General features: G+C 44.8%; 2 protein-coding genes across 3 annotated transcripts in view; one reads left to right on the forward strand and one right to left on the reverse strand.

Moving 5' to 3' along the window:
* Nucleotides 1-1,065: 1,065 nt before the first annotated feature.
* LOC308153334 (E3 ubiquitin-protein ligase RBX1) lies at nucleotides 1,066-4,389 on the reverse strand (the record flags this gene model as incomplete). 2 transcript variants are annotated; one of them, XM_080526439.1, is made up of 5 exons in its annotated part: nucleotides 4,302-4,389; nucleotides 2,315-2,393; nucleotides 2,154-2,224; nucleotides 1,828-1,913; nucleotides 1,066-1,672 (listed from the first exon to the last, which is right to left on the reverse strand). In XM_080526439.1, the coding sequence occupies exons 1-5, from the start codon at nucleotides 4,377-4,379 to the stop codon at nucleotides 1,660-1,662; spliced, it is 327 nt and encodes a 108-aa protein (XP_080382565.1). In that variant the 5' UTR covers nucleotides 4,380-4,389. The 2 variants fall into 2 exon arrangements, with proteins under 2 accessions (XP_080382565.1, XP_080382566.1); XM_080526440.1 differs by lacking the exon at nucleotides 1,066-1,672 and having other exon boundaries at nucleotides 1,824-1,913.
* Nucleotides 4,390-9,074: 4,685 nt separating this feature from the next.
* Nucleotides 9,075-27,177, forward strand: part of tdp1 (tyrosyl-DNA phosphodiesterase 1) — a gene marked incomplete at both ends in the record, with an annotated part of 35,620 nt that continues 17,517 nt past the window's right edge. The window contains 10 exons of the mRNA XM_080527818.1: nucleotides 9,075-9,723; nucleotides 10,440-10,483; nucleotides 10,591-10,646; nucleotides 11,157-11,253; nucleotides 13,030-13,064; nucleotides 16,075-16,167; nucleotides 21,454-21,624; nucleotides 22,836-22,914; nucleotides 23,128-23,304; nucleotides 27,058-27,106. Coding sequence (XP_080383944.1) covers nucleotides 9,075-9,723; nucleotides 10,440-10,483; nucleotides 10,591-10,646; nucleotides 11,157-11,253; nucleotides 13,030-13,064; nucleotides 16,075-16,167; nucleotides 21,454-21,624; nucleotides 22,836-22,914; nucleotides 23,128-23,304; nucleotides 27,058-27,106 — 1,450 coding nt within the window. The remainder of the gene's footprint in view (nucleotides 9,724-10,439; nucleotides 10,484-10,590; nucleotides 10,647-11,156; nucleotides 11,254-13,029; nucleotides 13,065-16,074; nucleotides 16,168-21,453; nucleotides 21,625-22,835; nucleotides 22,915-23,127; nucleotides 23,305-27,057; nucleotides 27,107-27,177) is intronic.

Below are 27,177 nucleotides of genomic sequence, written 5' to 3' on the forward strand. Positions count from 1 at the left end.
TTGGACTTCTAGGCGAACACTGGTGAAGTGATTCAAAGGCTGTGGGTTCGAGTCCCACCGGAGTCGCATATTTTAGGGGGTGGCGGTAGCCCAGAGGTTAGAGAGGCCAGCGAGCAATCGGAAGGTCCTTGGTTCGATCCGCACCTCAGGAGCGAGCGTTCATGTGCCCTTGAGCAAGGCACTTAACCCCAAATTGCTCCAGGGTCCAAAAAATACCACATTCCAACAATTGACTGACAGGTTGATTGCACAGCAATAAACAACTATATAGGAGTTGCTGTATGGGCTTTTGAATGCAACTCCAAGCGCTGAACATAAAAACAATAGTAACAAAACTACAATACAATAAAACAAAAGGTAGGAAATAACATAAGAAATAGATCAAATAAATACAACACAATAAAACCAGGAGTAAAACAAGACATAGGAGATAAGAAATAGGAGTAAAGCTGCAAGTTAAGATAAACACGACTAGATAATGGCTAAAAAAAAAGGGGTGTTTTAAGCTTTCTTTTAAAGATATCCACACTCTCTGCCACCCTATGTGAACTCCTCCCTGAATGTGGCTCCATGCTGTTACTGCTGCCTTTGTCTAGGGCTCCATAGCTCAGGGGTTAGAGCACTGGTCTTGTAAACCAGGGGTCGTGAGTTCAAATCTCACTGGGGCCTGTACACCTTTAGAGGGTGGTTAGAGCCTAGAGAAGTCTAGTAATCAGAAGGTTGCTGTTTCAATGCCTGCCCCAGGAGTGAGCTGCATATGGCTGTGCTTCAGACTAAACTTTCTTGTCTCTTTAGGAGACACTATCCTATCTACACTATCTATAACTAACTATGCACAGTGTGCGTGTGCATGTGTGTGTAGGTGTGTGTGTGTGTAGGTGTGTGTGTGTGTGTGTAGGTGTGTAGGTGTGTGTGTGTGTGTATGTGTGCGTGCGCGTGCGTAGATGTGAAAATTATAAAATGTAAATGATGTGTAGGGAGTGAATTACAATGTACCTTATGACCAAACATATTTGCTATATGACTGTAGTGTACAGTATGCACTTGTCACCAGACTCACCACACATTTTTTATTTTATTTAGGTCATCTCCATTACTGCACAGCTTGGTATGATAGTCCCTCCTCATTACGTCAGTGTAAGTGTGTGTAGAGTATGCCCTGCAGTGTGAGGGTGTGTGTGTGTGTGTGTGTAGAGTATCCTTCAGTGTGAGGGTGTGTGTGTGTGTGTGTAGAGTATCCTTCAGTGTGAGGGTGTGTGTGTGTGTGTGTGTGTGTGTAGAGTATCCTTCAGTGTGAGGGTGTGTGTGTGTGTAGAGTATCCTTCAGTGTGAGGGTGTGTGTGTGTAGAGTATCCTTCAGTGTGAGGGTGTGTGTGTGTGTGTGTAGAGTATCCTTCAGTGTGAGGGTGTGTGTGTGTAGAGTATCCTTCAGTGTGAGGGTGTGTGTGTGTGTGTAGAGTATCCTTCAGTGTGAGGGTGTGTGTGGGTGTGTGTGTGTGTGTAGAGTATCCTTCAGTGTGAGGGTGTGTGTGTGTGTGTGTAGAGTATCCTTCAGTGTGAGGGTGTGTGTGTGTGTGTGTATCAAGTGGATCACACAAAGGGTAACAACAGTAAGGATGAAACTTGAGGAAGCCCAACCAATGGTCCAAAGTTTTTCCCCTAGTGTCCATATCTGCATGAGAGAGAGACGAGGGAGAGATTCAGTCAATCAACACAAGACTCAACCACAATCAAAAATTAATGAGTAGCAATTACATTACACTTCAGGATATAGGTATTATTATAGGTAATAATAATAATAAGAATAAGAATAATTATTATACTCACTTTTGAAACTCCCACTCCCTGTTGTCTAGAGGGCACACCTGTCTGGTCTTGAGCCAACGGGAGATACAGTGAAAATGGAAAGCATGCTGATGGAGAGAAAAAATAAATATATGCATTTCAGAAAATCAACTGCAACTCTGACAATATACAGTACACTCTTTGTACTGTGATCATCTAAGTGGATACTGTAGTATCAATGAACTATTTCTAAGCAGAAAAATATGAATGTAATGGTCAAGTACAGTGCTTGATGTGGCATCGTTCCCTCTACGGGACAATCTGTGATCAGTTTGAGCATATCTGCAAAACCATTAAGTCTCACTCACATTGCAGACTCCCCAGGCTACTGTGCACTCCTCAGAGGTGGCAGAGGCCTGGTTTGCCTGGCACTCTATGCCTACAGGGATACAAGTCATGTGTTAGAACATCATCCACTTATTTTAGGTCAGCCCTGTACAGTCAAATATACTATCTATTGAATACTCACAGAGATCCATAATGTGATTCCTACAGATAGCACAGTTGTCCACCACAATGTCCCAGGCCCAAAGTGCCACTGCATTCCACTGTCGAAAAGAATAGTCAGAGTAAATAAGTGACATTCAAGTGCAATCACTACGAACCACAGTAAGTTGGCCTGGAAAATTTGAAATGCATGATGTTTGTGAGTTGTTTTGTGGGGATATGTTATGACAGGCAAGTAATAAATGACAAATTAAACATATATCTGGGCCCAATCGTTCAAAATTGTTTCTCCCAGAATACTTGGGAGTTTTCACTTCCAATGATGTCAAGAACCACAAGTGTGTAATCACCTCTCCTAAAGGGCTTGTTGCCTGCTTTTTTTGTTTTGTTTTGTTTCGCTTCAGCATGGTCCTTTGTTGCCCTGGCCTTCAGATTCTTAAAAGATTCATAATCTTAATTTCACTTGCTCTGTGGTCCTCTTTTGGCCAGACTCAATGGTATTCACATTCTGGGTTAGGGTTAGGGTTAGGGGTCATTTCAACCCAAATGTTTTTTTTCTTCTTTTTGTTAGTCACTTCTCTACCCTTACTAGAATTAAAACTTGCTACTACTACTACTTCCTAATACTGAGGCACACCCTCCAGCAGTGTGTGGGTTTCTGCAACAGTGAAATTAGGTCCTTTGAGTCCATGGTTCCACCTCTTTGGTGTAGTGAACATAGAGTTTATAGGCCTTGGCCTTGCCATTGAACAAGCCAAAGCACATCTGCTAATTGATGTTTAATGGGTGTGTGTTTGAAAGGACCAATTACATAGCCATCTCATTCAGCCTTTCTCAGAGGAATTACAGAGAGGCACTGACATGGCAGGTACTGTCCATTGCCACCACCGTTTTGGTAGGAAAGGATACCATCAAAGGGTAATAATAGGTAGCCTAATGTCTACTTTATCACTATAACAGTTAAACAAGTCAACTGCAAAATATAAATGAATGTACAGTACCAGTCAAAAGTTTAGACACTTCAATTGAATAGGAAAGTGTATCCAAACTTTTGACTGGTACTGTATATTACGGTACATGTGGGAAAACTAGGGTTAGGTGCTAGGGTGCTACGGTTAAGGTTAGGTTTAGGGTTAGACATGCCAGCATGTACCAAGTCGACGTAGCACCTAACCCTAACCCTAGTTTTCCCACATGTACCGTATTCCCACATGTACCTTAACATATACAGTATACTACATGATCCAAATGTTGCATTATTTTACCAATGTTCAAGTGTTATTACATTTTGTTCCCCCTCCTGCTGGGATCAGGATAACACAGATTTTTTGGGATCAAAGCTATCCCAATCCTACTCAAATGTTTTGAACAACACACACTGAAGGGTTGATCCAGATTAAATTCAAGACTGGATTACGTTATCTAATCCGATTTCAGAATCCTTTTTTCCTTTTGAACAACCCATTTTCAAGATTTGATCCAACCGATAGCCGAAATCCGATCAGATTACTTCTGGGCCCTGGTGGAAGAAACTGATTCCGAATGAAAGCAGTTGTTTGTGCATTACAACATTGATTGGGACAGGCAGTTAAGTGATATCTAGCCATGACCATACTGCCTAATCGCATTTTGGGCCTATTGATTAAGGCAAGTAGCTATCCAGCTAGCAGCTATTTGCCATTGATTTTCGCAAAATGTCAGTGCTTCTACATGTTTTATACATATTTTTTGCCTAATCACGTTAGATTTCGCTGACTAGTGAGTTTAGTTTTGTAGTCTAGATTGTTAAGCAAACGGTTAGCTAGCTATCACCCAAACAATTCAGTGAAACGCAGACTCATCATCCGTCATAATGTCGCTAGCTAGCTCCTCCCGCTAGCAAGTGCGGGCTTGCTGTTACCTAGGTCATCAAGTCATCAAGTTTGCTATTATAATAATAATAATAATACTAGCATTTAGAGTTTATTAAACTCCATTATATTGTGTTTAAAAACAGATAGATTCTCTACCTTTTTCACTTCAAAGCGTTTCTTGCTTGCTCCGCTGTTTGTGCCACTTGGGGTGTCAACATCCATAGCTGCCGCCATCTTGACTGTCCCAATCTTCCAAGTATATCCAACTGCGCGCATCAAATCCATCACCCGGAAATGTGATGTACCATTTTTGGACCACGTCATCGTAAGCGCGTCGGTAAAAGTAACCACGAGAAACCGCGAGATTTTGCAAGTATATACTTGACATTTTATAGGACCTTTAACGAACAATAATTTGAACACGCAATTGAGAAGAAGAAGAAGAAGAAGAATTACAAATACAATGGCAAATGCAGCTCAGGTGAGAATTTCGAAATATTATTAATGAACATGTTGTTCAGATGTGTATTTATTATTTAGGTTGTTGCATGTGTTACGCGGCTGTTTCACACGTAGTTTTGTTCATCTGGCTTGGCTAATTGGGTAATCCTATGTGGTTTAGCGTTATCAGAGATATTAGAGAGATATTAGATTAGATTCAACTTTATTGTCATTGCTGAGTACAAGTACCAACAACAAAATGCAGTTATGCATATAAGATGTACAGCTGGCAGGGCTAAAAAAACGCCGCGTTGTCTTCAACCCTTAATGTAATTGAAAAGTTCACAATAGCTACATTCTCAGATGTCTACCGATTACTTATCCCCCTATTTTTATTGCTTGTTTTCTTGTTTTCTTGTTTTTGAGAGCTGTCTTTTTGCAGGCGCCGAGCTGTGGTCCCGAGCAGAGGGATGACTGGCCACCAACGGAGCTGTCCGTGTCTGACCACTGGGGGTTGGACACAACACTGAACACTACACTACACTGGACACAACACTGAACACTACACTACACTGGACACTGGACACAACACTGAACACTACACTGGACACTGGACACAACACAACACTGAACACTACACTACACTGGACACTGGACACAACACTCAACACTACACTACACTGGACACAACACTCAAAACTACACTACACTGGACACAACACTGAACACTACTGGACACTGGACACTGGATACAACACTGAACACTACACTGAACACTGAACACTACACTACACTGGACACTGGACACAACACTGAACACTACACTACACTGGACACTGAACATCTGTCATTACGTGAAGCACATTGAGTCGCATCTTGTAAGAAATGCGCTATACAAATAAAACTTGAATTGATTTGATCCCTTGTACACTTTTTTGGGCATTTGTGTTGCAACACACCTGTACATTGTGCACTCTACCCTAGGCCCTTATTTTACTCTAGACAGAAGGGTCGTAACACTTGTTATTAATTCCATTTGGTATACCTCAAACTTTCTTGCATTTCTGGTGTTTGCATTTTACATATTTTAAATATATGCTATCTACATGTCGCACTGGATGGGGTTAGTGCTGTTGACTCATCAGAAAGTAAAGACTAATTCACAGAGTGTATGAAGATTCCAGTAAGGGTTTTGTGAAGGAGCCCTAGTGCTGTTGACTAGGGCACTCAGCACCATGGACACCTCCAGCCCAGCACCTTGCACCACGGTTCCTGCCCTGCTCCATGGATTACAACGATGATCGCCTGACCCTTGCCTGACTCCACCAAGTCCTTTGCCTGACCCCTCAAACCTGTTTGACCTAATAAAGTCCCACACCTGGGGTCATTGACATTCTTTTATTTATATACAGTTAGGTCTGGAAGTATTTGGACAGTGACACAATTTCCATAATTTGGGCTCTGTATGCCACCACAAAGGATTTGAAATGAAACAATCAAGATGTAATTGAAGTGCAGACTTTCAGCTTTAATTCAAGGGGTTGTACAAAATATTGTATGAAACATTTAGGAATTGCAACCATTTTTATACACAGTCCCCTATTTTCAGGAGCTCAAAAGTAATTGGACAAAATTAATTAACAATCATACAGTAAGTAAAATGTTCATTTTTAATACTTTGTCGAGAATCCTTTGCAGGCAATGACTGCCTGAAGTCTGGAACACATGGACATCACCAAATGCTGGGTGCAAAAAATATTATTTTATATTGCCTTGATTTAAGATATTTAATCTTACTTAGTGTGAAGATGCTGTATGTGAACTCCTCCCTGAATGTGGCTCCATGCTGTTACTGCTGCCTTTGTCTAGGGCTCCATAGCTCAGGGGTTAGAGCACTGGTCTTGGGGGTCGTGAGTTCAAATCTCACTGGGGCCTGTACACCTTTAGAGGGTAGCTGTAGCCTAGAGATTAGAGAGGCTGCCTAGCAATCGGAAGGTTGTTGATTTGGATACTGGTTTGATCCCTGCCTCAGTTGCCCTTGAGCAAGGCACTTCACCCCTAATTGCACCAATAGCTTTGACCTACCTCTCAAAGTTGAGAAATTCAGCACCCACTTCTGGAATGTTGGCATCAACGTCGTTGTGTGGGTGTGGACGCCACTATCCGTGCCCGCAGAAAAGAAGGGGAGAAAAACAGAAAATATTCATGCTTTTTTCAATGTACATAACATTTAATTTATTTATTTAAATATAGAAGATGGCATGTACATTGAAAAAAGCATGACTATTTTCTGTTTTTCTCCCTCCCCTCCACCCACCCCTCCCTCCCGAACATATACATTTGTCCACCTACATGCACACACATATAAACAAACAATCAATGACATTTAGAGAGAACAGCAACATTTAATCAACACGACCAATTCTACTTCTTTCCACACCTCCATATTACAACTATTATTTACGTTTTTTGCTGAAAGCAGCAATCCACTAGTGTCCAATCTTCTGTTTTGGTCAGCAGGTGGCGGTGGCGCACAGCAGCGCTGGAGGCCAACACCCACAAAGGCGCACTGAGGAACACAGAAGAAGAAGAAGAAGAAGAAGAAAAAGGTGGTGGTGACATCAACAACCAGCGGTTAAAGATCAGCTATATTATTTATTTTATTTATTTTATTAGCTATAGATCAAGCCATTATTATCCTCCAATTCCGGGCTGCGTTCGTAAATTCTCGGAGTGGCGCCGGAGCGCACACTGGGTTCAACGTCATAAAGAGACCCAAGTAATTTGATTGGACAAGAGGCATTCCATCAGTGCTGATCAGAGTTCCAGAGCGCATTTCCGAACGCAGTAAACCTCAGTTACACCAACCAGCCACATGATGGCGCTGGCGCTCTGTGCAGCAACACAACAACAGTCAGGATAAATGTGCTGCTGCTAAAGCCTGATTACACCACCACCCACCCTTACAAGACCCTTACAAGACAACACTGAGTCATGATTCTACAATCATAATCATAATAGATCAATAGACCATAAATCAGACAGATATATATATATAATATATCACCAGTCCAATTCACTATCCAGGCCACAGCTACTAAAATACACGTGTTGTATTTGTTATAAACTATCTGTGTTACTGATGGGTGTGTTGTTGATCATGTCAACAAGGCTTTAAACACATGTCTACACATTCAAATAACACACTTCTCCCCATCCCCACCTCTATTCAGAGTCCCATCAATGAAGCATAAGGTAGGAACTAAGATGCCCTGTCCACGTTGCACCCGGAAGGACATTATTAGGGCACCGTTTATCAAAACACGAGCTTTTTTGCAGCTGCAAAATCAAAACAGTATCAGTCATCTATCAAGAATAAAACAGAGTGATTCTACTGATCAGATTCATGCAATACGCGACCCACATCTGGATCATCCTAGATCCTAGAGTTGGAGATATATGCATGGGTCTAAATTAATATATTTCTAGTACAAAGAAAGAGAACTTCCATCTGCAGTGAGTATCTCCCGCCACTCTACGGTTATTGAATGCCTCCAGCCAGTTTAGGGTTAGGGTTTAGTCTTGTATGCAGTCTTCTTGCATATGTAGCTAATTATCTTTCACAATTACAGTAGCGAGCAAGTCTTGTATGATTCTGGTCCAGTTTGCAAAAGGTAGGCTAAACCTATCTACCTGTATGGGGGCGTGGCCTGTAACCTGTATGGGGCGTGGCCTGTAACCTGTATGGGGGCGTGGCCTGGAACCTGTATGGGGGCGTGGCCTGGAGCAACTGGGGATCACTCAGTCCCTCTTTTTCTCTCTAATGAATGAATGAATGAATGAATGAATGGTCTTTATTGTCATTAATACAGTACAGGTACCATACAACGACATTTGTGAGGGGGGGCTCCCCTGGTGCTAGGAAAGAAATACTAAAAACAAGAAGGGAAAAGAGCTGGTTTACATAAATAAAGGCTATATACACTATCCACTATACTATACTATACAAATAAAACACTGTGCTGTACTCTATGCTATGCTATAAATATCCTAACATTTCCTATCTCTGAACCTTATGTACCCGAGGGTTGTCATATTGCACATGATAGTATTATTGCACATTCATTTAAAGTGTCGCAGTTTGCAGGTTTGAAATGTTCACAGTTGTATTTCAGTATTGCACTTGATTACAATCTAGTAGCTGTAGCTGTGTTATAGACACCTGTATACACCTGTGAATTAGAGGCTTCTGTTGATAACAAGTCACGATGGCAGATAAGTCCAGATAACTGTAACATCGCTTCTGTGTTCAGCTTCTTGTTTTAAACAGTTACAACTTCCCCCAGTAATGCCCTTTGTGTCTCCCATCAGTCTAGGCTTTACCCTGGGCATTTCTAGGCTAAGCAATTCAAGCTTGACGTTCTCTTACTGACTTTTAACTTTGTCGTTTTGTCGAACCCCCTGACCTCCTCCTCCTCTGTGTCAGACATGTCTCGGGGGGGTCAGCACGGCAAGTGGGCTCTCTCCAGCAGTGACGATGACGATGATGAAGACTCACACCCCGCCGCCGCCGCTTCCGACGACAGCCCCCCCTCGCCCGCCCAACGCAGACCCCCCGACTCCAACCACAACACCCTCGAGACAGACCCCTATCCGAAGCAGGAACCTGCCACGCTCCCGGTCGATGTGAAACCAGAACCGTCGCCAGTGCCGCTCCAGACGCCCTCGAACTCTCTGGCCATTGGCTCTGAGGCCAGACAGGCAGCCCAGGCCAACCAACAGAAACCACTGAGGTACGAGTCCAGCCCCTCCCTGGCTGGAAAGAGGAAGAAGGAAGCAGATAAGAGCTGGGCTCTCTCGGACAGCGACGACGACGACGACGATAAGGTCAAGGGTCAGAGCTTGGGTCAGAAAGAGCCTCCGCCCCCCAAGAGGGCCAGCCCCAGCCCCAACCCGAAGAGGGCGAAGGTGGAGGTGGAGCGCCCCCCCAGCCCCCACGGCCGGACCTACTACATAGACGAGCCGGACGACTTCTTTGAGACCAGCGTCCCCCCCGTTAACGACACCTACAGGTTCTACCTCAACAAGGTCACCGGGCTGGACAAGGCTTACAACACCGGGGCCATGCACATCAAAGGTGAGCGCTGCCTTCCTTCCCCACGCTCCTTCTCCCTGCCTCAGCTCTTGTAAGGCAAGGCAAGGCAAGGTTATTTGTATAGCATATTTCATACAACAGGGGCAATTCAAAGTGCTTTACATACAGCATTAAACAGCATTAAAAAAAAAAATATATAAAAAAAATATTAAAAAATACATCAAGAGGAGGAGAGTAAGAAAATGTTAATAACATTTAGTTATTGAGTAAATAATAAAAATGACGAGTAGATATATATACTGTATATATATTTACGGTACATGTGGGAATACGGTACATGTGGGAAAACTAGGGTTAGGGTTGGGTGCTAGGGATAGGGGTAGGGTTAGGGTTAGACATACCGGCATGTACCAAGTCGAAGTAGCACCTAACCCTAACCCTAGTTTTCCCACATGTACCGTATTCCCACATGTACCGTAACATAACCCTAACCCTATATATATATATACTGTATATATAGATAATCATTTAACAAGATAATGAATAAGATAATGGCTAAAAAGGCTGGGTCATCTGGTCAGCTAGAAAGGCAGCTGTCGTTATTGCTTTCAACAACTCATTTTTTATATCAGTGTGCGTTCAAGGAGATGAGGAGAGGAGAAGGACATGTACGTGTTTTTTTTTTATCAATGAAGACATATAGACTATTCCTCTATAATGTTTTGAAATAATCATTCAACTTTTTCTCCTCAATTTAGAAATCCTCTCACCTCTGTTTGGGACACTGAAAGAATCGGCTCAGGTATGATATTATTATGCTTGATATTTACTTTGGTTTGTTGGTTTTGTATTGGCTTCTGGATATGTGAGACACAGTTTCCGCCTATTGACTTGGTCTTCCCTGTGTAGTTCAACTACTGCTTTGATATCGCCTGGCTGGTTCAGCAGTACCCACCTGAGTTCAGGTAACGCCCTGATTACCTTTACTGTTGAAATACTGTGAGTGGGAGGGAGTGAGTGGGTGGGTGGGTGGGTGGGTGAGTGGGTGGGTGGGTGGGCGAGTGGGTGGGTTAATGAGTGAGTGGGTGGGTGAGTGAGTGAGTGAGTGGGTGAGGGAGGGAGTGGGTGGGTGGTTGGGTGGTTGACTGGGTGGGTGGGTGAGTGGGTGGGTTAATGAGTGAGTGAGTGAGTGAGTGAGTGGGTGGGTGAGGGAGGGAGGGAGGGAGGGAGTAGCCTTGCCTCTACAATGAAAGGATCATTCTGATTCCTCTAGGGTTTGGGCGATATCCACATTTCATTATTTTGAAAGATTGTTTTCTTTAAGAGAACAATATCACGATAGGTTTTGAATATCACAAATGATATCGGCCTAACCCTAGATTATACTACTGTTGATGATTATGGTATGGTTGTTGTTGTTGACGATGATGATGATGATGATGATGATGAAGACTTTGTTCTGTGTGTTATTGCAGGGATAAGCCTGTTCTGATCGTCCATGGAGACAAGCGGGAGGCCAAGGCTCGTCTGATAAAGCAGGCTCAGCCCTACGCACACGTGCACTTCTGCCAGGTACGCCGTCTTGTACTGCAATGACCGTTTCTGACCACCAGAGGGCAGCATGTATTCTCACAAAGTTTTGCTCCTACACTTCTACACAACACTTAACCCTACACACCATAACCATTTGTGACACGTTCTAATGCGTTGTAAGGCTGCCACGATTAGTGGACTAGTCACGACGACGTCGACTACCAAAATCGTCGCCGACATATTTGGTAATCGCCGTAGTCGCATGTTTTTTGGGAGCTGAAATAAGCGTTTTTTTTTTTTGCCTAGCACCAGGGGAGCCCCCCCTCCCAAATTTCGTTGTTTGGTACCTGTACTATATCAATGACAATAAAGACCATTCATTTCATTCGATAAGCATTCGTTTTTCTTCCCTGAAGCTGCCACTGGCTAGCGTCTCCCAGTGTCTTTGATGTACATGCGCAGTGTCGGTCATCCGGGGCACAAGTGACTTCCCCGGAAAAACAAACAGAGAAATGTCTTCCTGTCCTCGTACCTCTAAAGTGTGGGAGCATTTCAACCACAACGTTGAAAAAAAGAATGTAAAATGTAAAATTTGCAAAGCTGAACTCGCTTATCATGGCAGCACGTCTATGATGCGCGAGCATCTAAAAAGGAAGCACGTTGTGGCAGATGACGAGGAAGACGATGGCTCGTCTCGGTAAGCTAGTTAGCTTGTTATTGGCTAACGATATCGTTACGTTAAAAGCCTTCTTACATTATTTTACGTTGTCATCAAAGCGATACTTATCAAATAGCTAAAAATGTTGTCTTAACGTTACAGTGCTAAGAAGGCGCGTTCTACTATGAGATGAGTGAAGCAAAGCAAAACTTTTGTACTCTGTACAAGTATTATTATTTTTTTTGTATTCTTTTGGTTGCCTAGTGCCTAGCCTACCTCATTTTACTCAGCAGTTTGCACCCTCTACTACTCTTTACATTACATTACATGCAAGTGATGCCAGAAATAAATCTGCAAAGTTCATTAAAATATCTATTTTTGAGTGAACAATCATTTTAATTGTCTTTATTTTTAGTTAGCACATGCCTACAACAACAACTAACAACTTCAAGCTAAATTTAGAAGCTGATTTAGAAGATGATAGCTAAATAAGAGCGATTGAGTAATTGTGCGATAAGCTGTAATTTATGATCCGATTAGTCGACTAATCGTTAAAATAATCGGTGATTAGTCGACTATGAAAATAATCGTTTGTGGCAGCCCTAATGCGTTGGTCCTCATATCGGGATCTGATGTAATGATCTGACTTTTCTTTCGAAAAATGTGAGTACATTTCAGTATTAAAATGAAAATGAAAATCTATGGACTAAGTGACCCTGCTAACAATGTAAAGTTCTAGTTAACTAGATAGCAGTGGGGGATTACTCACCCAATCCATTGCGTTGCAGTATTTTGGCTTGACTAGCGAGTGTGTGTTGTGTTTCTCAACGACGTCGAAACGTAGTTCCGTGTTTCAAAAGAAAAAGTCTGAACATTTGGCCGACACGCAGACCAAAACACTAGACCGTGTCACATTTTCTTATAACCGTTCTTCTCTATTTTCACTCCTGAACGCACTCGATCCTGTAAGCTTTTAAACTATTACTTAAAAATCCTTTGAAGTTGTTATATTTAATTGAATTTATTTATATGATTTAGTTCAATTCATTAAAGTCATTTCCCTAATCACGCTCCCAGAGACGGTCTCGCAATCGTGCTGCATTACGCTAATTGGGCTGCATGGGGTTTAAGTGGATTTATTTGGCTTTTATTAACAGGCCAAGCTGGATATCGCCTTTGGAACCCACCACACGTAAGTTCTATCTCTCTTCACACATCATCCACTGTCTCATTCTTTCGTTAATATTTCAATTGTTGACATTTTTAACAAACAAACGCTTTTAGCCAAAGCAGCAAAAGTACATTGTGTCTAAAGTAAGTGCTTATGAAGGTGGTTATGATGAGCTTATGAAGCTGCCAGTCGTCAGACGTTTGACTGTCTGATGGTTTGAGCCTCACCCACACATCTTGTTTTCACAACCTGTGTTGTACTCTGGGGTCAACCTGAAGAATTAAAACCAGAACAACAGCAACAACAACAACAACAACAACGCATTGTCTATTTGATATGATGATTAAGGCAAGTGTGAAACTGCTTGGTGTTTAGTGTTGTCTCCGTTTGTCTCGTACGCCACACTGGCTGTGTTTGGGGACGTCTCCTTCACTGAAAGATAGCCTGCAGGTAGACGCTGAACCCCGAATTGCTCCCAACGAGCGGGCCGGCGCCTTGCATGGTAGCTTGACACCATCGGTGTGTGAATGTGTGTGTGGATGAGAGGCCGTTGTAAGTCAGTCCATTTCTTCTTCTTAACAATTCAGCTTTATCCAATGATGTCGAGGAGGTCGAGGAGGTGTTAAAGTTGATGGTGCTTTCACCCCTTCTGAAGAACTATGTTGCATTTCTCAACTCAATGTTCAGCACACACACACACACACACACACACACACACACACACACACACACACACACACACACACACACACACACACACACACAGGTTAATTCATTTCAGCACATGAATTCCTAGGTGTGTAGTAATCATCTCCCCCCCAGAACACTCATGCAGCTGACAGCATCTGCCCTTATTCCGAGAAGTCTTCTTCTTCTTCTGAGGGATCGGAGGAATTATTTTCTTCTGATCTCCTCCTTTGACAATGTTCATAGGAGGATTGCGACCACGTCGTTGGGGCAAATTGCACACGCGCTGTGACCTTGAGAACACGCTTTGAAGTAGTACTTGTTGATGTACTTGTTGTTGATGTTAATGTGATGAATGTGAAGTCAGGTGATCATCAATTTGTCAAGTCCGTGTTGCTCTGTATCTCTGGTGTAAGGGTCAGGTGACTATGGATGGTCATGGATTCAGTTATGATTTCTTTTATTTTGAAAATGTTTGTATTGTTTTTGCATTTATTTATTTATATTTCATTTGTTTATATACAGGATATATACATGTATGTATGCTTTTTAGGCTGCTTGGAGCCGATAACTGTACACCACATTTTAAAAACATGTCAAATAAATTCATTCATTCAAAAGTAACATGTTACAAGATGTTAAAGTGTGTTACAGTTAGACTGGCCTGACTCAGTTAAAACCGGTCCACAGCAGGTTGCTGTTCTGCAACATACATGACAGAAACAACACAGCAGGTACAGTCAGGGACAATCACATAGGAAAGACAATAGGAAAACATAAAACAGTTACACTTAAATGTCTTAAGGAGTGTGTTGGTCCCTCGTGTGTTGCCTTATTCAGAGCATGGTTGTTGCTGCTCCATGGAGACTAACATGGATGGATAGTTTTATAGTTAAACACCATTCACTGAACGAGAGCAAAACACTTAATCCCTAAATGACTCCAGGGAGAATCATTTACATTTACATTTTTGGTATTTAGCAGACGCCTTATTCCAAAGCGACTTACAATCGATACATTTGACTTAGCAAGTAAATCATAAATTCACCAGTCGTAGCAGGAAGAGTAATCTAGCTCAGGCCAGGGGCCCAGTCATCGTGATAGAAGAAGAAAGAATTGAAAATAAATAAATAATAATCATATTTTTTTCTAGACACTGGAGAAACAGTACAAAGGGGGAAGTAGGAATCTTAGGACACACAGTGTAGGGGGAAGCAGGTGTCTCAGGAGGAGCAGTTAAGAGGTAACCCGAAGAGATGGGTCTTCGGTCTCCAACGGAAAACGGGGAGTGACTCTGCAGTTCTGACAGCCGTGGGAAGGGGTTTACAGTAGAGTTCTCCACTGTGATGGAGAGGGCAGGCTTTCCCAGGGATGAAGAGTAGCTCACTCTTGTTACGGTTGAGCTTGAGATGGTGGCCTGACATCGATGTAGAGATGTCAGCGAGACATGCAGAGACACGTGTTGCCACATGTAGGTCAGAGGGGGGGAAGGACAGGAAGAGCTGAGTGTCGTCTGCGGCAGCTGTGGTAGGAGAACCCTGTAATGTCCCAGTAATCTCTAATTGTAAATCGCTTTGGATTAAAAAAGCATCTGCTAAATGGTCAATTATTGGGCCGGCTGTAGAGCCGGATCAGCGGATCGAACGGCGGCTGGACACATTCTTGGGCAAGACACTGAACCCCAAATTGCTCCCAATGAGCGGGGCCGGCGCCTTGCATGGTAGCTTGCCTAACTCGCCATTGGTGTGTGAATGTGTGTGTGTGAATGGGTGAATGAGAGGCCGTTGTAAAGCGCTTTGGAATAAGGCGCTATATAAGTCAACCATTTAAAGGAGCAGTCAGAGGTGGTCCAGCGCTGACAGGGTCATGTTGTGTAGTCGCAGGCCCGGTTCTGATGAAGTGTTACTGGAGTGGCCAGGCTCTGGGTCGCTGTGGGACCGTTCCATTGTTTGTCATCCATCGCTGATTAAGGCTTGTGGTACTTCACAATGGATACACGGCAAAAAGTTGGATGGAATATCTTAAATCAAGGCAATATATGCTTGTTTTTTTTGTCTGGCTGCACTAGTTTTAAGATCTCTTTGACTTGTTTTAAGAAATTCTTGGGAAGTGAGATTTTCCTGTTCTGGTGGCAGATAATTGTGCTTATTTTAAGTAATATTTCCCCCATTTTATTGCTTTTTTTCCTTGTTATTGAGACCAAACAAAAGAGATTATTATTATTATTATTATTATTATTATTATTTTTATTATTGTTATTGGGTTAAAGGCTGTGTTCTGTCGTGGTGGTCTAGTCGTTGTGTGTGGTGCTAGCTGACACGCGGCGTCCATCTTGTTTTCCCAGGAAGATGATGCTGCTGTGGTACGAGGAAGGCTTCCGCGTCGTCATCCTCACCTCCAACCTCATCAGAGCCGACTGGTACCAGAAGACCCAGGGGTGAGTCCCTCCTCTTCCTCCTCTTCCTCTTCCTCCTCTTCCTCTTCCTCTTTCTCTAGTGGGGCGGCTGTGGCTCAGCCGGTAGAGTTGCCGGTGTCTTGTTGGGGAAAAACATGTTTTTCTTGTCTAAAAGTACCGTATTTTCCGGACTATAAGTCACACTTTTTTTCATAGTTTGGCTGGTCCTGCGACTTATAGTCAGGTGCGACTTATATATACAAATATATATAATTTCATACTGACTGACATTAACCAAGGAGTAAACATTACCGTCTACAGCCGTGAGAGGGCGCTCTGGGCTTGTGACAACTATATGCTGCTCCTGTACCACTGAAGAAATTAACTGAAACATTAACGGGAGCTTGGTGAACTTACTTACCGGTAACCTGCTTGTTGGACTGGCTGGCTTGTTATGTTCATTTAGCCTATTCAGCCTCCCAGGTATGTTCTTTATGCTATTGTGTAGCTGAATAACTGTTAAGGTGTTACGTTAACATACCGGACACCTATTCAGCCTGTTGTTCTGTGTGCTATTGTGTAGTTGAATAACTTGCCTTTCCAGATTAAATGTCTGTTCTTGGTCTTGGATTTTGTGAAATAAATGCAGCATATAAATAACAGCATAACAGAATGTTCTGCCAAAAATCCTGTGGAAGAGATTGTACCAGAGGGCAGGGTTGCCAGATGAGATTGACAATTTCCAGCCTAACCACAGTCTTAAAAACTGTTTAATACACCAAAAACCAACCAGCCCAAAACCATTATTGTTAGAAAACTGCTAATTACTCTTGGGCAGGTGGCCCATTGCCTGCCCCTAAACTGTATGTCTGTTGCCAATGATGTTTGTAAAATAAAATAAAAACCTGCACATTGTAGGTATGTAGCTACTAGGGTGTGTGTTTTAACTTCACGCATTTTGTAACTTTCAGGCCCTGATATTTTGGTAACGCCCAAATGCTATTTATCCAGCCCGACCGCCCCAAATACTTTTTGCCGGCCCAGTGTGATCAAAAGTAGCCCATTTCGTGCCGGAGTTTTTTATTTTTTTCCTGTTTACGTGGCAGTGAAGTGTGAGGTATGAACACATGTTTATGTGTCTGGGGATGAGGAATGACTATATAAACTGAAATACGAGTCAGATCTCTCCACGACACTCTGGTGTCACCGTGATCTCAGTTAATAAAGGGCTTCATCAAAGTCCTCGTGCTTCTATAATTTACCTATCAGTATATCAACTAAGAAGAATATTCACCAACAGTCTAGTGATCGCGAGGTCGGCAGCTCAGCGGTTCGAACCCCGGCTGGCCACGTGTCGAAGTGCCCTTGAGCAAGGCACTGAACCCCTAATTGCTCCAGGGCCGCCGTCTATGGCTCTGACCCCTGACCCCTGGCCTAGAGCAGAAATACATTTCGTTGTACTCTGTGAAATGACAAAGGTTGAAACTTCTTCTTCTCCTTCCTCGTTGTCGTCGTCGTCGTCATCATCATCATCATCATCATCATCATCATCATCATCGTCGTCATCATCTTTTCATTGTCTACTTTATCAAAGACATTCTCATAGTTTTCAGTGCTTTTATGAGAATTTCTCTCATAGTAATCTGAAGTAAATCAGCAGTTTCTACCAGTGGCGTACCGCAAAATCCCGAGGCCCCCCCGCAAGGTTTCTTTTAACAAAGTGCGGTGTGCACAGCAGTGCGATATCTGTAAACATACAATCTGTAGACTCTCCGCTAAGGGTTGCCAGATGGGATTGAGAATTTCCAACCTAACCAATCTAAAAACTTCTAAATCCACCAAAAACCAGCCCATCTGGCAACCCTGTCTCCGCTGCAGAGTCTACTTGTTGCGCAAAATTGGCCAGGGTTTGTCAAATCCTTTGTTGGACATCTCGTTGGAGACATCTTTGTTGGAGAATCTACCACCACCTAAAGAATGCTTATTGTACTTGTATCCATGTTGAGAGTGAATGACACAGGGACAGACAATCAGGCAGCAAGGTGCACCGAAGCGAACTGACGCTGAACCCCTCATATAGGGCTTTCACACCGGCAAAGAACCGTGCCGGTTCGCGTTCGCGTTTGGGAACCTCCGAACGTTGGCGCTGTCTGGCGAACGAGCCCGCGTTGGTACACTGGTATGAACGCGGGCTCGTTCGCCAGACAGCGCCAACGTTCGGAGGTTTCCGAACGCGAACGGCCGGGTCATCCTGCGCCATGCCAGCTGCAGTAACACTGGCCTCCACAGTGGTGCTGCTAGCAACAGGTGCATCAACGACGTTTGTCCCTGACCCAGTGCTAATCGCATCCCTACCCGTGTTAGTCTCAGAAGCTGCATTGGGTAAAAGAAAAGATTACATTTTTCGAAGTTTCGCTGAATTTTTTTCCTTTTATATGCTCATTTTCGTGTGACGTCAAAGTCATGTTGCTATTGGATACGGCTAACTATGTATATATTTTTTAATATAGGCCTATATATTAAAATTAAGGTTGACACAATGAAGGGCCACTTATTTTTAATTTTTTAATTTTTTTAAATAAAAAACAAATTAAAAAATAATTTGTATCCATATGTTAGGGGGCCCCCTAGTGGCTGGGGCCCCCCCGCGGTGCGTCGTTTGCGGGCCCGTCCGCTACGCCACTGTTTCTACCCTCATCTGGCCTCGTAAAACATGCTCATCATTGACAGTTGCTGGATCAAGCAGTTCAAGTTCTCACTTTGAGCAAGCACCTCACACGTTTCCATCACGCATTGAAAGCTTCCTTACAAGGTTACACATTTGCATTACTTTATTCATGAAGGAATAAAGGATGAAGTAGCAAGTCTCCTATTTGATATTAACATCATCTGTCATTTTGCCAATGTTAATAACCCCTTCTCTGCCGGTTTCCATGACAACCTTCGCAACAGCAACAGCAGCAGCAGCAGCGACTTGGAGAATTAAATGTCGAAACGAAATAACTGGGTCACTGTGATTTTTTTTCCCCGCTACGATAAATAATTGATGGGACTGATCAGACACACGGTCTGTCAATCGATTTCTCATTAGGCCGACTTAATTAGATTGTCTTATTATAGGAAAATGTTCTTCTAGTGGATCACCTCAGAAGCGTCAGGGGTTGTGTGAGGGAACTCATAGCACATCAATATTCTCCTGCACGATGTTCCTCTCATCTAGAATAGACTTCCTTTGACTAACTGTTCTCCGTCTCCGACACTTCATATTATTGCCGTAGACTCCCCACTCCTCTACTGTAGAATATTCCTTATCTCCCTCCCCTCTGTCACTTCATTTCCTTCTTCACTGTTCCACTAGCTGACCTTTGACCCTGGCCCCATGAGAGAACTGTGATGTTAGAGAGCAGCAATTAGCCTCGCCCTCTCTCTCCTGTACGCCACTTCTAACCCACATGCAGTGTACCCTCCCCCTTATTATACTCTCTCTCTGTCTTTCTCTCGCCCCTCTCTCTCTCTTTCTTTCCCTCTCTCTTTCTCTCCATCACTTTCTCTCTCTCTCTCCCCCTCTCCTTTTCTCTCTCTCTCTCTCTTTCTCTCTCTGTCTCTCTCCCTCTTTCTTTCTCTCTCCCTCTCTCTCCCCCTCTCTTCCCTCTCTCTCTCCCCCCCTCTCTCTCCCTCTCTTTCTCTTTCCCCCCCCTCTCTCTCTCTCTCTCTCCCTCTCTCTTTCTCCCCCCCTCTCTCTCTCTCTCCCCCCCCCTCTCTCTTTCTCTCTCTCTCTCTCTCTCTCTCTTCACTTCCTCTGTCTGTCAATTTCACCCTGTCTGAGGTACTGTGTCTGGGGCGGCCCAGGGGCAGGGAGGAGGCGGGGGGGGGGGGGGCGTGAGGGGGGGACGGTGGTTAAATCAGAGTAATGCCAGTCTTTGGCCCCTGTCCTCACCAATCATTAGTTGTCATGGAGACGCGTGTGTATGAACTGCGGTTTTAGACTTCTCTACTCTGAGGCCTACTGTGACCTCTGACCCCGCAGGACTCCTCCGAGGTGTCAGGAGAAGATGAGGCATAAGAGGACGTCTGGCAGCGATCCAGATCCATGCTGTTCTGTACTGTAACCTCTTGTCATATCACGTTAGTCAGTCTGGAGGGTGGACCGCACACACACACGCACACGCACACGAGCACACACACACACACACACACACACACACACACACAGACACACACCTGGAATCAATGCGAGTCGTCTTGTGTTCACTGGACCGCACACACACACACGCACACACAGACACACACACAGACACACACACAGACACACACACACACACACACACATAACCCACACACACACACACACACGCACACACAGACACACACAGACACACACACACACACCGGGAATCAATGCGAGCCGTGGAGTCGTCTTGTGTTCACTGGACCGCACACACACATGCACACACGCACGCACACATGCACGCACGCACACACACACACACACACACACACAGACACAGACACACACAGACACACACCCACACACACACAGACACAGACACAGACACACGCACGCACACACACACCCACACAGACACACACACACACACAGACACACACACACACACACACACACAGACACACACACACACAGACACACACACACACACAGACACACACACACACACAGACACACACACACACACACAGACACACACACACACAGACACACACAGACACACACACACACACACACACACACACACACACACAGACACACAGACACACCCACACACACAGACACACACACACACACACACCCACACACACACACACACACAGACACACAGACACACCCACACACACACACACACACCCACACACACCCACACACACAGACACACACAGACACACACACACACACACACACACACACACACACACACACACACCTGGAATCAATGCCAGCCAAGGAGTCGTCTGGTGTTCACTAAAGTTCAAGTTTCTGTGACACAAGTAGCACTCGAGACAGACTATTGTTGACGTGGTTAATCAGTGTAATTACTCTCTTTCCCACTGAAATAGCTTTTTTCTTTTATTTACCCTCCTTCCTATTGGCAGATGTGACAGACAGTCTTTGTTTTTGTTTTGGATTTCTTTTGTCTTTTTTTTTGGTGTCTTTTGTTTTTTTTCGGTTCAATATCAATTCAACCTAAGCTGTCTGTCAACCTCTTCTCCCAGTCCTCTCCCTCCGGCTGAACGAACAAGGGATGTTATTGATAGTATATCATCGTCTATGACGGACTTGACGTGTTGGTATTGATCTCTCTGGCCTTTCAGGCTGTGGCTGAGCCCCCTGTATCCACGGTTACCAGACGGGAGCCCGGAGAGCGCCGGGGAGTCGCCCACCTTCTTCAAACGGGACCTCCTGGCCTACCTGGCAACCTACCGCTCCCCCGAGCTGGCCGACTGGATCACCAGGATCAGAGGCCACGACCTGTCTGACACCAGGTGAGACAGACTGGGGGAAGAGAGAGAGAGAGAGGGGGAGAGAAAGAGAGGGAGAGATAGAGAGGGAGAGAGAGACAGAGAGAGAGAAAGAGAGAAAGAGAGAGGGAGGGAGAGAAAAAGAGAGAGGGGGGGGGGAGAGAGAGAGAGAAAGAGGGGGAGAGATAGAGAGGGGGAGAGAAAGAGGGGGAGAGAGAGAGGGGGAGAGAAAGAGGGGGAGAGAGAGAGAGAGAGTGATGGAGAGACAGAGAGAAAGAGAGAGGGAGGGAGAGAAAAAGAGAGAGAGGGGGGTGGAGAGAGAGAGAGAGAAAGAGAGAGGGGGAGAGAAAGAGAGAGAGAGAGAGAGAGGGAGGGAGAGAGAGGGGGAGAGAGAGAGAGATAGAGAAAGAGAGAGGGGGAGAGAAAGAGAGAGAGAGAGAGAGAGAGAGAGAGAGAGAGAGAGGGAGGGAGAGAGAAAAAGAGAGAGAGAGGGGGGGTAAGAGAGAGAGAAAGTGAGGGAGAGAAAGAGAGACATACTGTAGTCTCTATGAGACCAGGTGAGACGTGCTGTTAGCGGGGCGGTGGCTGTGGCTCCGGTAGAGGTAGAGCCGGCGTCTAATGGTTGCAAGGTCGGCGGTTCGGTTGGCTTGCCGCCATTGTGAATGTGTGAATGAGAGGCCATTGTAAAGGGCTTTGGAATAATGCGCTATATAAGTCAGACTATATAAGTCAGTCTATATAAGTCAGTCTATATAAGTCAGTCTATATAAGTCAGTCTATATAAGTCAGTCTATATAAGTCAGACTATATAAGTCAGTCTATATAAGTCAGTCTATATAAGTCAGACTATATAAGTCAGTCTATATAAGTCATCTATATAAGTCAGACTATATAAGTCAGTCTATATAAGTCATCTATATAAGTCAGTCTATATAAGTCAGTCTATATAAGTCAGACTATATGAGTCAGTCTATATAAGTCAGTCTATATAAGTCAGTCTCCTCTCCTCCTCTTCCTCCTCTCCCTCCTCTCCTCTCCTTTCCTCCTCTTCCTCCTCTTCCTCCTCTCCCTCCTCTTCCTCCTCATCCTCCTCTCCCTCCTCTCCTCTCCTCTCCTTTCCTCCTCTCCATCTCTTCCTCCTCTCCTCCTCTTCCTCCTCTTCCTCCTCTCCTCGCCTCCTCCTCTCCTCTTCTCTTCCTCCTCTTCCTCTCCTCCTCCTCCTCTCCCTCCTCCAGAGTGTACCTGGTAGGCTCCACCCCCGGGAGGTACCTGGGGTCAGACATGGACAGATGGGGTCACCTGAGGTTGAGGAAGGTACGTACCAGAGAGCGGTGTGTCTGCTCCTTTCTCTCACAGGAAAGTCGTCCGTATTTTTAACTGTTCTTCTTCTCCTCCGACGCCTTTCAATATTTAATGAAGACCTCATTGTCTGTACAATCTGTCAAAGAAAATAATTACTTTTCTATGACTTTCCATGTCACGTCCTGCTCTCTTCTATCCTGCGTGCACTTCGTTTTCGTTCGCTAGCTCCTGCACGACCACACCAAGCCCCTCCCCGACGAAGAGAGGTGGCCCGTCATTGGTCAGTTCTCCAGCATCGGCTCCATGGGATTGGACAAGACCAAGTGGCTGGCAGGAGAGTTCCAGCGCACCCTGACCACGCTGGGCAAGTCCTCCCTCCGCCCGGACCCCCCCGTGCACTTGGTACGTGCCTAGGACCCCCCCCCCCCCCTCTCCCTGTAACCTCCTCCTTCCCTGTCGTCTGATTGGCTAAAGGAAAGCCTTCTTTCGGTCGTGGTTAGTCTGGTTTCGGGGTTGTTAGTGTTAAAGGCCATTTGGTTGGAGACGGCACATAGGGCGGGAAGAGGGACGGTCGCAGGCCGATATGCCAGTGTTGACAAAAAGTAGCCCCTCCTGATTGGATTAAAGTAAAGTTTCAGAGTCTGTCTGTCTGTGTGTGTAGTGTGTAGAGTGTGTGTGTGTGTAGTGTGTCTCTCTGTGTGTGTGTCTCTGCGTGTGTGTGTCTCTGTGTGTGTGTGTGTGTGTGTGTGTGTGTGTGTGTGTGTCTGTCTGCGTCTGTGTGTCTCTGCCTGTGTGTAGTGTATCTGTGTGTGTGTCTCTGTGTGCGTGTCTGTCTGCGTGTGTGTCTGTCTGTGTGCGTGTCTGTCTGTGTGTGTGTGTCTGTCTGCGTGTGTGTGTCTGTGCGTGTGTGTGTGTGTGTCTGTCTGCGTGTGTGTGTGTCTCTGCGTGTGTGTGTGTAGTGTGTCTGCACAATTCCCCCCCATCATCCGACCAATAGAAACGTATTTGTATTTCTGTCCTGCTCTACGTTCTGATTGGTTGCTATCTCTCTCTCTCTAATCCCTCTGCTCCAATCACAGTAATAAGCAAACAATTACCCGCTCTGGTTGCTACTAATGCACACGTTGGTTTACCCATAATGCTCAGGCTTATTGTCTGCCAAGACGATGGCTGTGTTCGGAATGGTATACTAGCATACTGCATACTAGCATACTCAATGAGTATATACTGCATACTGCCTACTAAATTCATAATAAGAATGCGAAAACCAGCCGACCATTTACACAGTATGCATACTGCCTCCCAGAATGCATTTCGCCAGGAGCGGGGAATTTAAACCTCCATTTTAAACCTCCATTGGCTAAAAGCTGTAATTATGGCTTTACTAGTGTTAACATGTTATTTTATGAAGTTTTAATATGTTTTCTGGCGAGAAAGTAACCACATATATTCCCAAAATGTGTCCAGTTTACCAAAATAACCTGTTTATCTAATCTGACGATTTTTTCCGTCTTCTGTTCCTAGCTATATTACGGCTGCGTTCGTAAATTTGCCCTGGAAATCTGATCAGCACTCATGGAATGCCTCTTGTCCAATCAAATTACCTGGTTCTGTAGCCCCGCGGTGGTGTAGCGGTCTAAGCACTGGCCACTAGTGCATGCTGCCCACTGGGGACTGGGTTCGAATACCAGCTCGCCAGATCCGGATATGGCTGGGGCACACACGGGGAGCGGCATATTGGGCGGCCGCTCCCGAGGGCGATATAGGAGTATTTCCGGACAAGGATCCGTCGCGCAACAGCGCCCCCGGGGTGCCGGAATAACAGGTGCTGGGCTCGAGGAGCCAGTCAGCTAGTCTGCCTGGCGGCCTCTTCTGGGACTGCCGGCCACGGGGTCGTGCGGCGGATCCTTCGCAATAGGCAGGGGATAATTGGATGCTAGGTTGGGTTCAATTGGCTACCAAATTGGGGGAAAAAGGGATAAAATCTGGAAAAAAATAAAGAAATTACCTGGTTCCTTTATGACGTTGAACCCAGTGTGCGCTCCGGCACTCTCAGAGCAGATTTACGAACGCACCCTGCGTTGCTTACATATGTTGCTTACATTGCTTACTTACGGAGTTTGACAGAAACGACATAACATAATTACAACAAGTCGTAAAATGATTTGGGGGGCCAATATCTTTAGCTAGCTCAAGTAACTACTTTACTATATTGTTGTCTTAGCAGTTGGTAAAAGAACATGATTAAAATAAATATATATGAGCAATAACATATCGTGGGCTTGCTGCAGCAAGCACAATACAACCAACTTGTCCGTCTGAAGCGACAATACTGGGATAATTTGTGATTGGGCTACAATCAGTCAAATACTAGGCGAACGTGTGTGTAAGACACGAATAAACTTGGATTTCATGCATTTCAAGTGGCATATTTGTAATCATGACTACGTAGCCTTGTCTAAGAATGCATTTCACCATGTTAATTCCCAGTATAGTGAAAATACCACCGCTCATCCGTGATCAGACTTAGCTGGGGTGCTGCAGCTGAAGAGTATCAAATAGAGTGCAAAAAAGCAGCATCTGCACACTCAAATCTGTGCAAAAAACGATGTTTATTGCAAGCTTTCGGTCCCCAGGCTATCGGACAATGTAAACAACAGCTGTATGACAAGTTTGTATGACGCAGTTTGACGAGGCTGAAAGCGCACAGGGTTGCCAGATGGGATTGACAATTTACAGCCTAAACTTTCTATAACCTCAAAATCCAGTAGCCCATTCGGCGGTAACCCGCCCCATCTGTCCATTCGGCGGTAACCCGCCCCATCTGTCCAGTCGTATCACACTTAAATAATTCCGAAAGGGAAAACTAGGGTTAGGGTTAGGTGCTATGTCGACTTGGTACATGCTGGCATGTCTAACCCTAACCCTAATCCTATCCCTAACCCTAACCCTACCCCCAAACCTAACCCTAACCTTAACCGTAGCACCCTAGCACCTAACCCTAACGCTAGTTTTCCCACATGTACCGTATTCCCACATGTACCGTAACATATACAGTATACCGGTACTAAATTTCTCACATACTCAAATCTCGCATACTGTACAGTGTGAACGCTCTCGCATACTCAAATCTCCGTCATATCTAGTATGAGTAGTATGCTAAGCTATTCCGAACACAGCCGATGTCTCTCTCAACCATATTATGGTTATATCATATTATGACCAACCAAATATCTCTCTCTCTCTCTTTCTTTCTCTATCTCTGTTTTCTCTTTCTTTCTTTCTTTCGATCTTTCTCTCTCTCTCTCTCTCTCTCTCTCTCTCTCTCTCTCTCTCTCTCTCTCTCTCTCTCTCTCTCTCTCTCTCTCTCTATAGAGGCCATCTTCACACAAACTCTCCCTAATCACATATTATTCAGGGAGTCAGATGGTCGTGTGATACTTTAGGTAGTCTAATGACATATATATATATATATATACATATACATGACTTGTTGTCAGCAGTTCTATAGACACCATTCCTGGGCCTGTCTGTCAAGCGAGGATATGCCTCCTTTTGATCTTTTCGGTTTTACATAGATTTCTGCTCCCCCGTTTGGATCCTTCAGTAAATGTCAGCAGAAAAGTCACAGCGTCACACAGAGAGAGCGCACCCCCTGGGATACACACGCGCGCCGCCTCTAAAAATAGAGGCCGTCTACACACACACACACACACACACACACACACACACTCCCTATTCCCTCCCTAGTATCACACACTGCACTCTCTCTGTTATTTTATTGGTATTATTTATCGGTATTATTTGTCGGACGGTCGTGTGATGCTTTGCGGTAGTCGGGGTCGGCTACTTCTGGCAGCCGGCGTCAAACGATCGCAAGGTCGGCAGATCGGCGGTTCGAACCCCCGGCTGACCACGTGTCGAGGTGGTGTCCTTGGGCAAGACACCGAACCCCAAATTGCTCCCAATGAACGTGGCCGGCCGGCACCTTGCGATCGTAGCTTGCTGCCGTTGGTGTGTGAATGTGTGTGAACGGGTGAATGAGAGGCCGTTGTAAAAGCGCTTTGGAATAAGTGTATGTCTATGTAAGTCAGTCAGTTTACCGTTGACCATTTCGGTAGTCCAACGGGATGATTGAGAGGTGTGTTCCGACAGGTGTACCCCTCGGTGGACGACGTGAGGACCAGTCTGGAAGGCTACCCAGGTGAGCTCTCTCTCCTCCGATCACATGACGGGAATAGGGTTGCATAAGGGTCGGGAACATTCCAGTAAATC

The sequence above is a fragment of the Nansenia antarctica genome, assembly GCF_963989245.1.
Source record: "Nansenia antarctica genome assembly, chromosome: 3".
NCBI classification, from domain to species: domain Eukaryota; kingdom Metazoa; phylum Chordata; class Actinopteri; order Argentiniformes; family Microstomatidae; genus Nansenia; species Nansenia antarctica.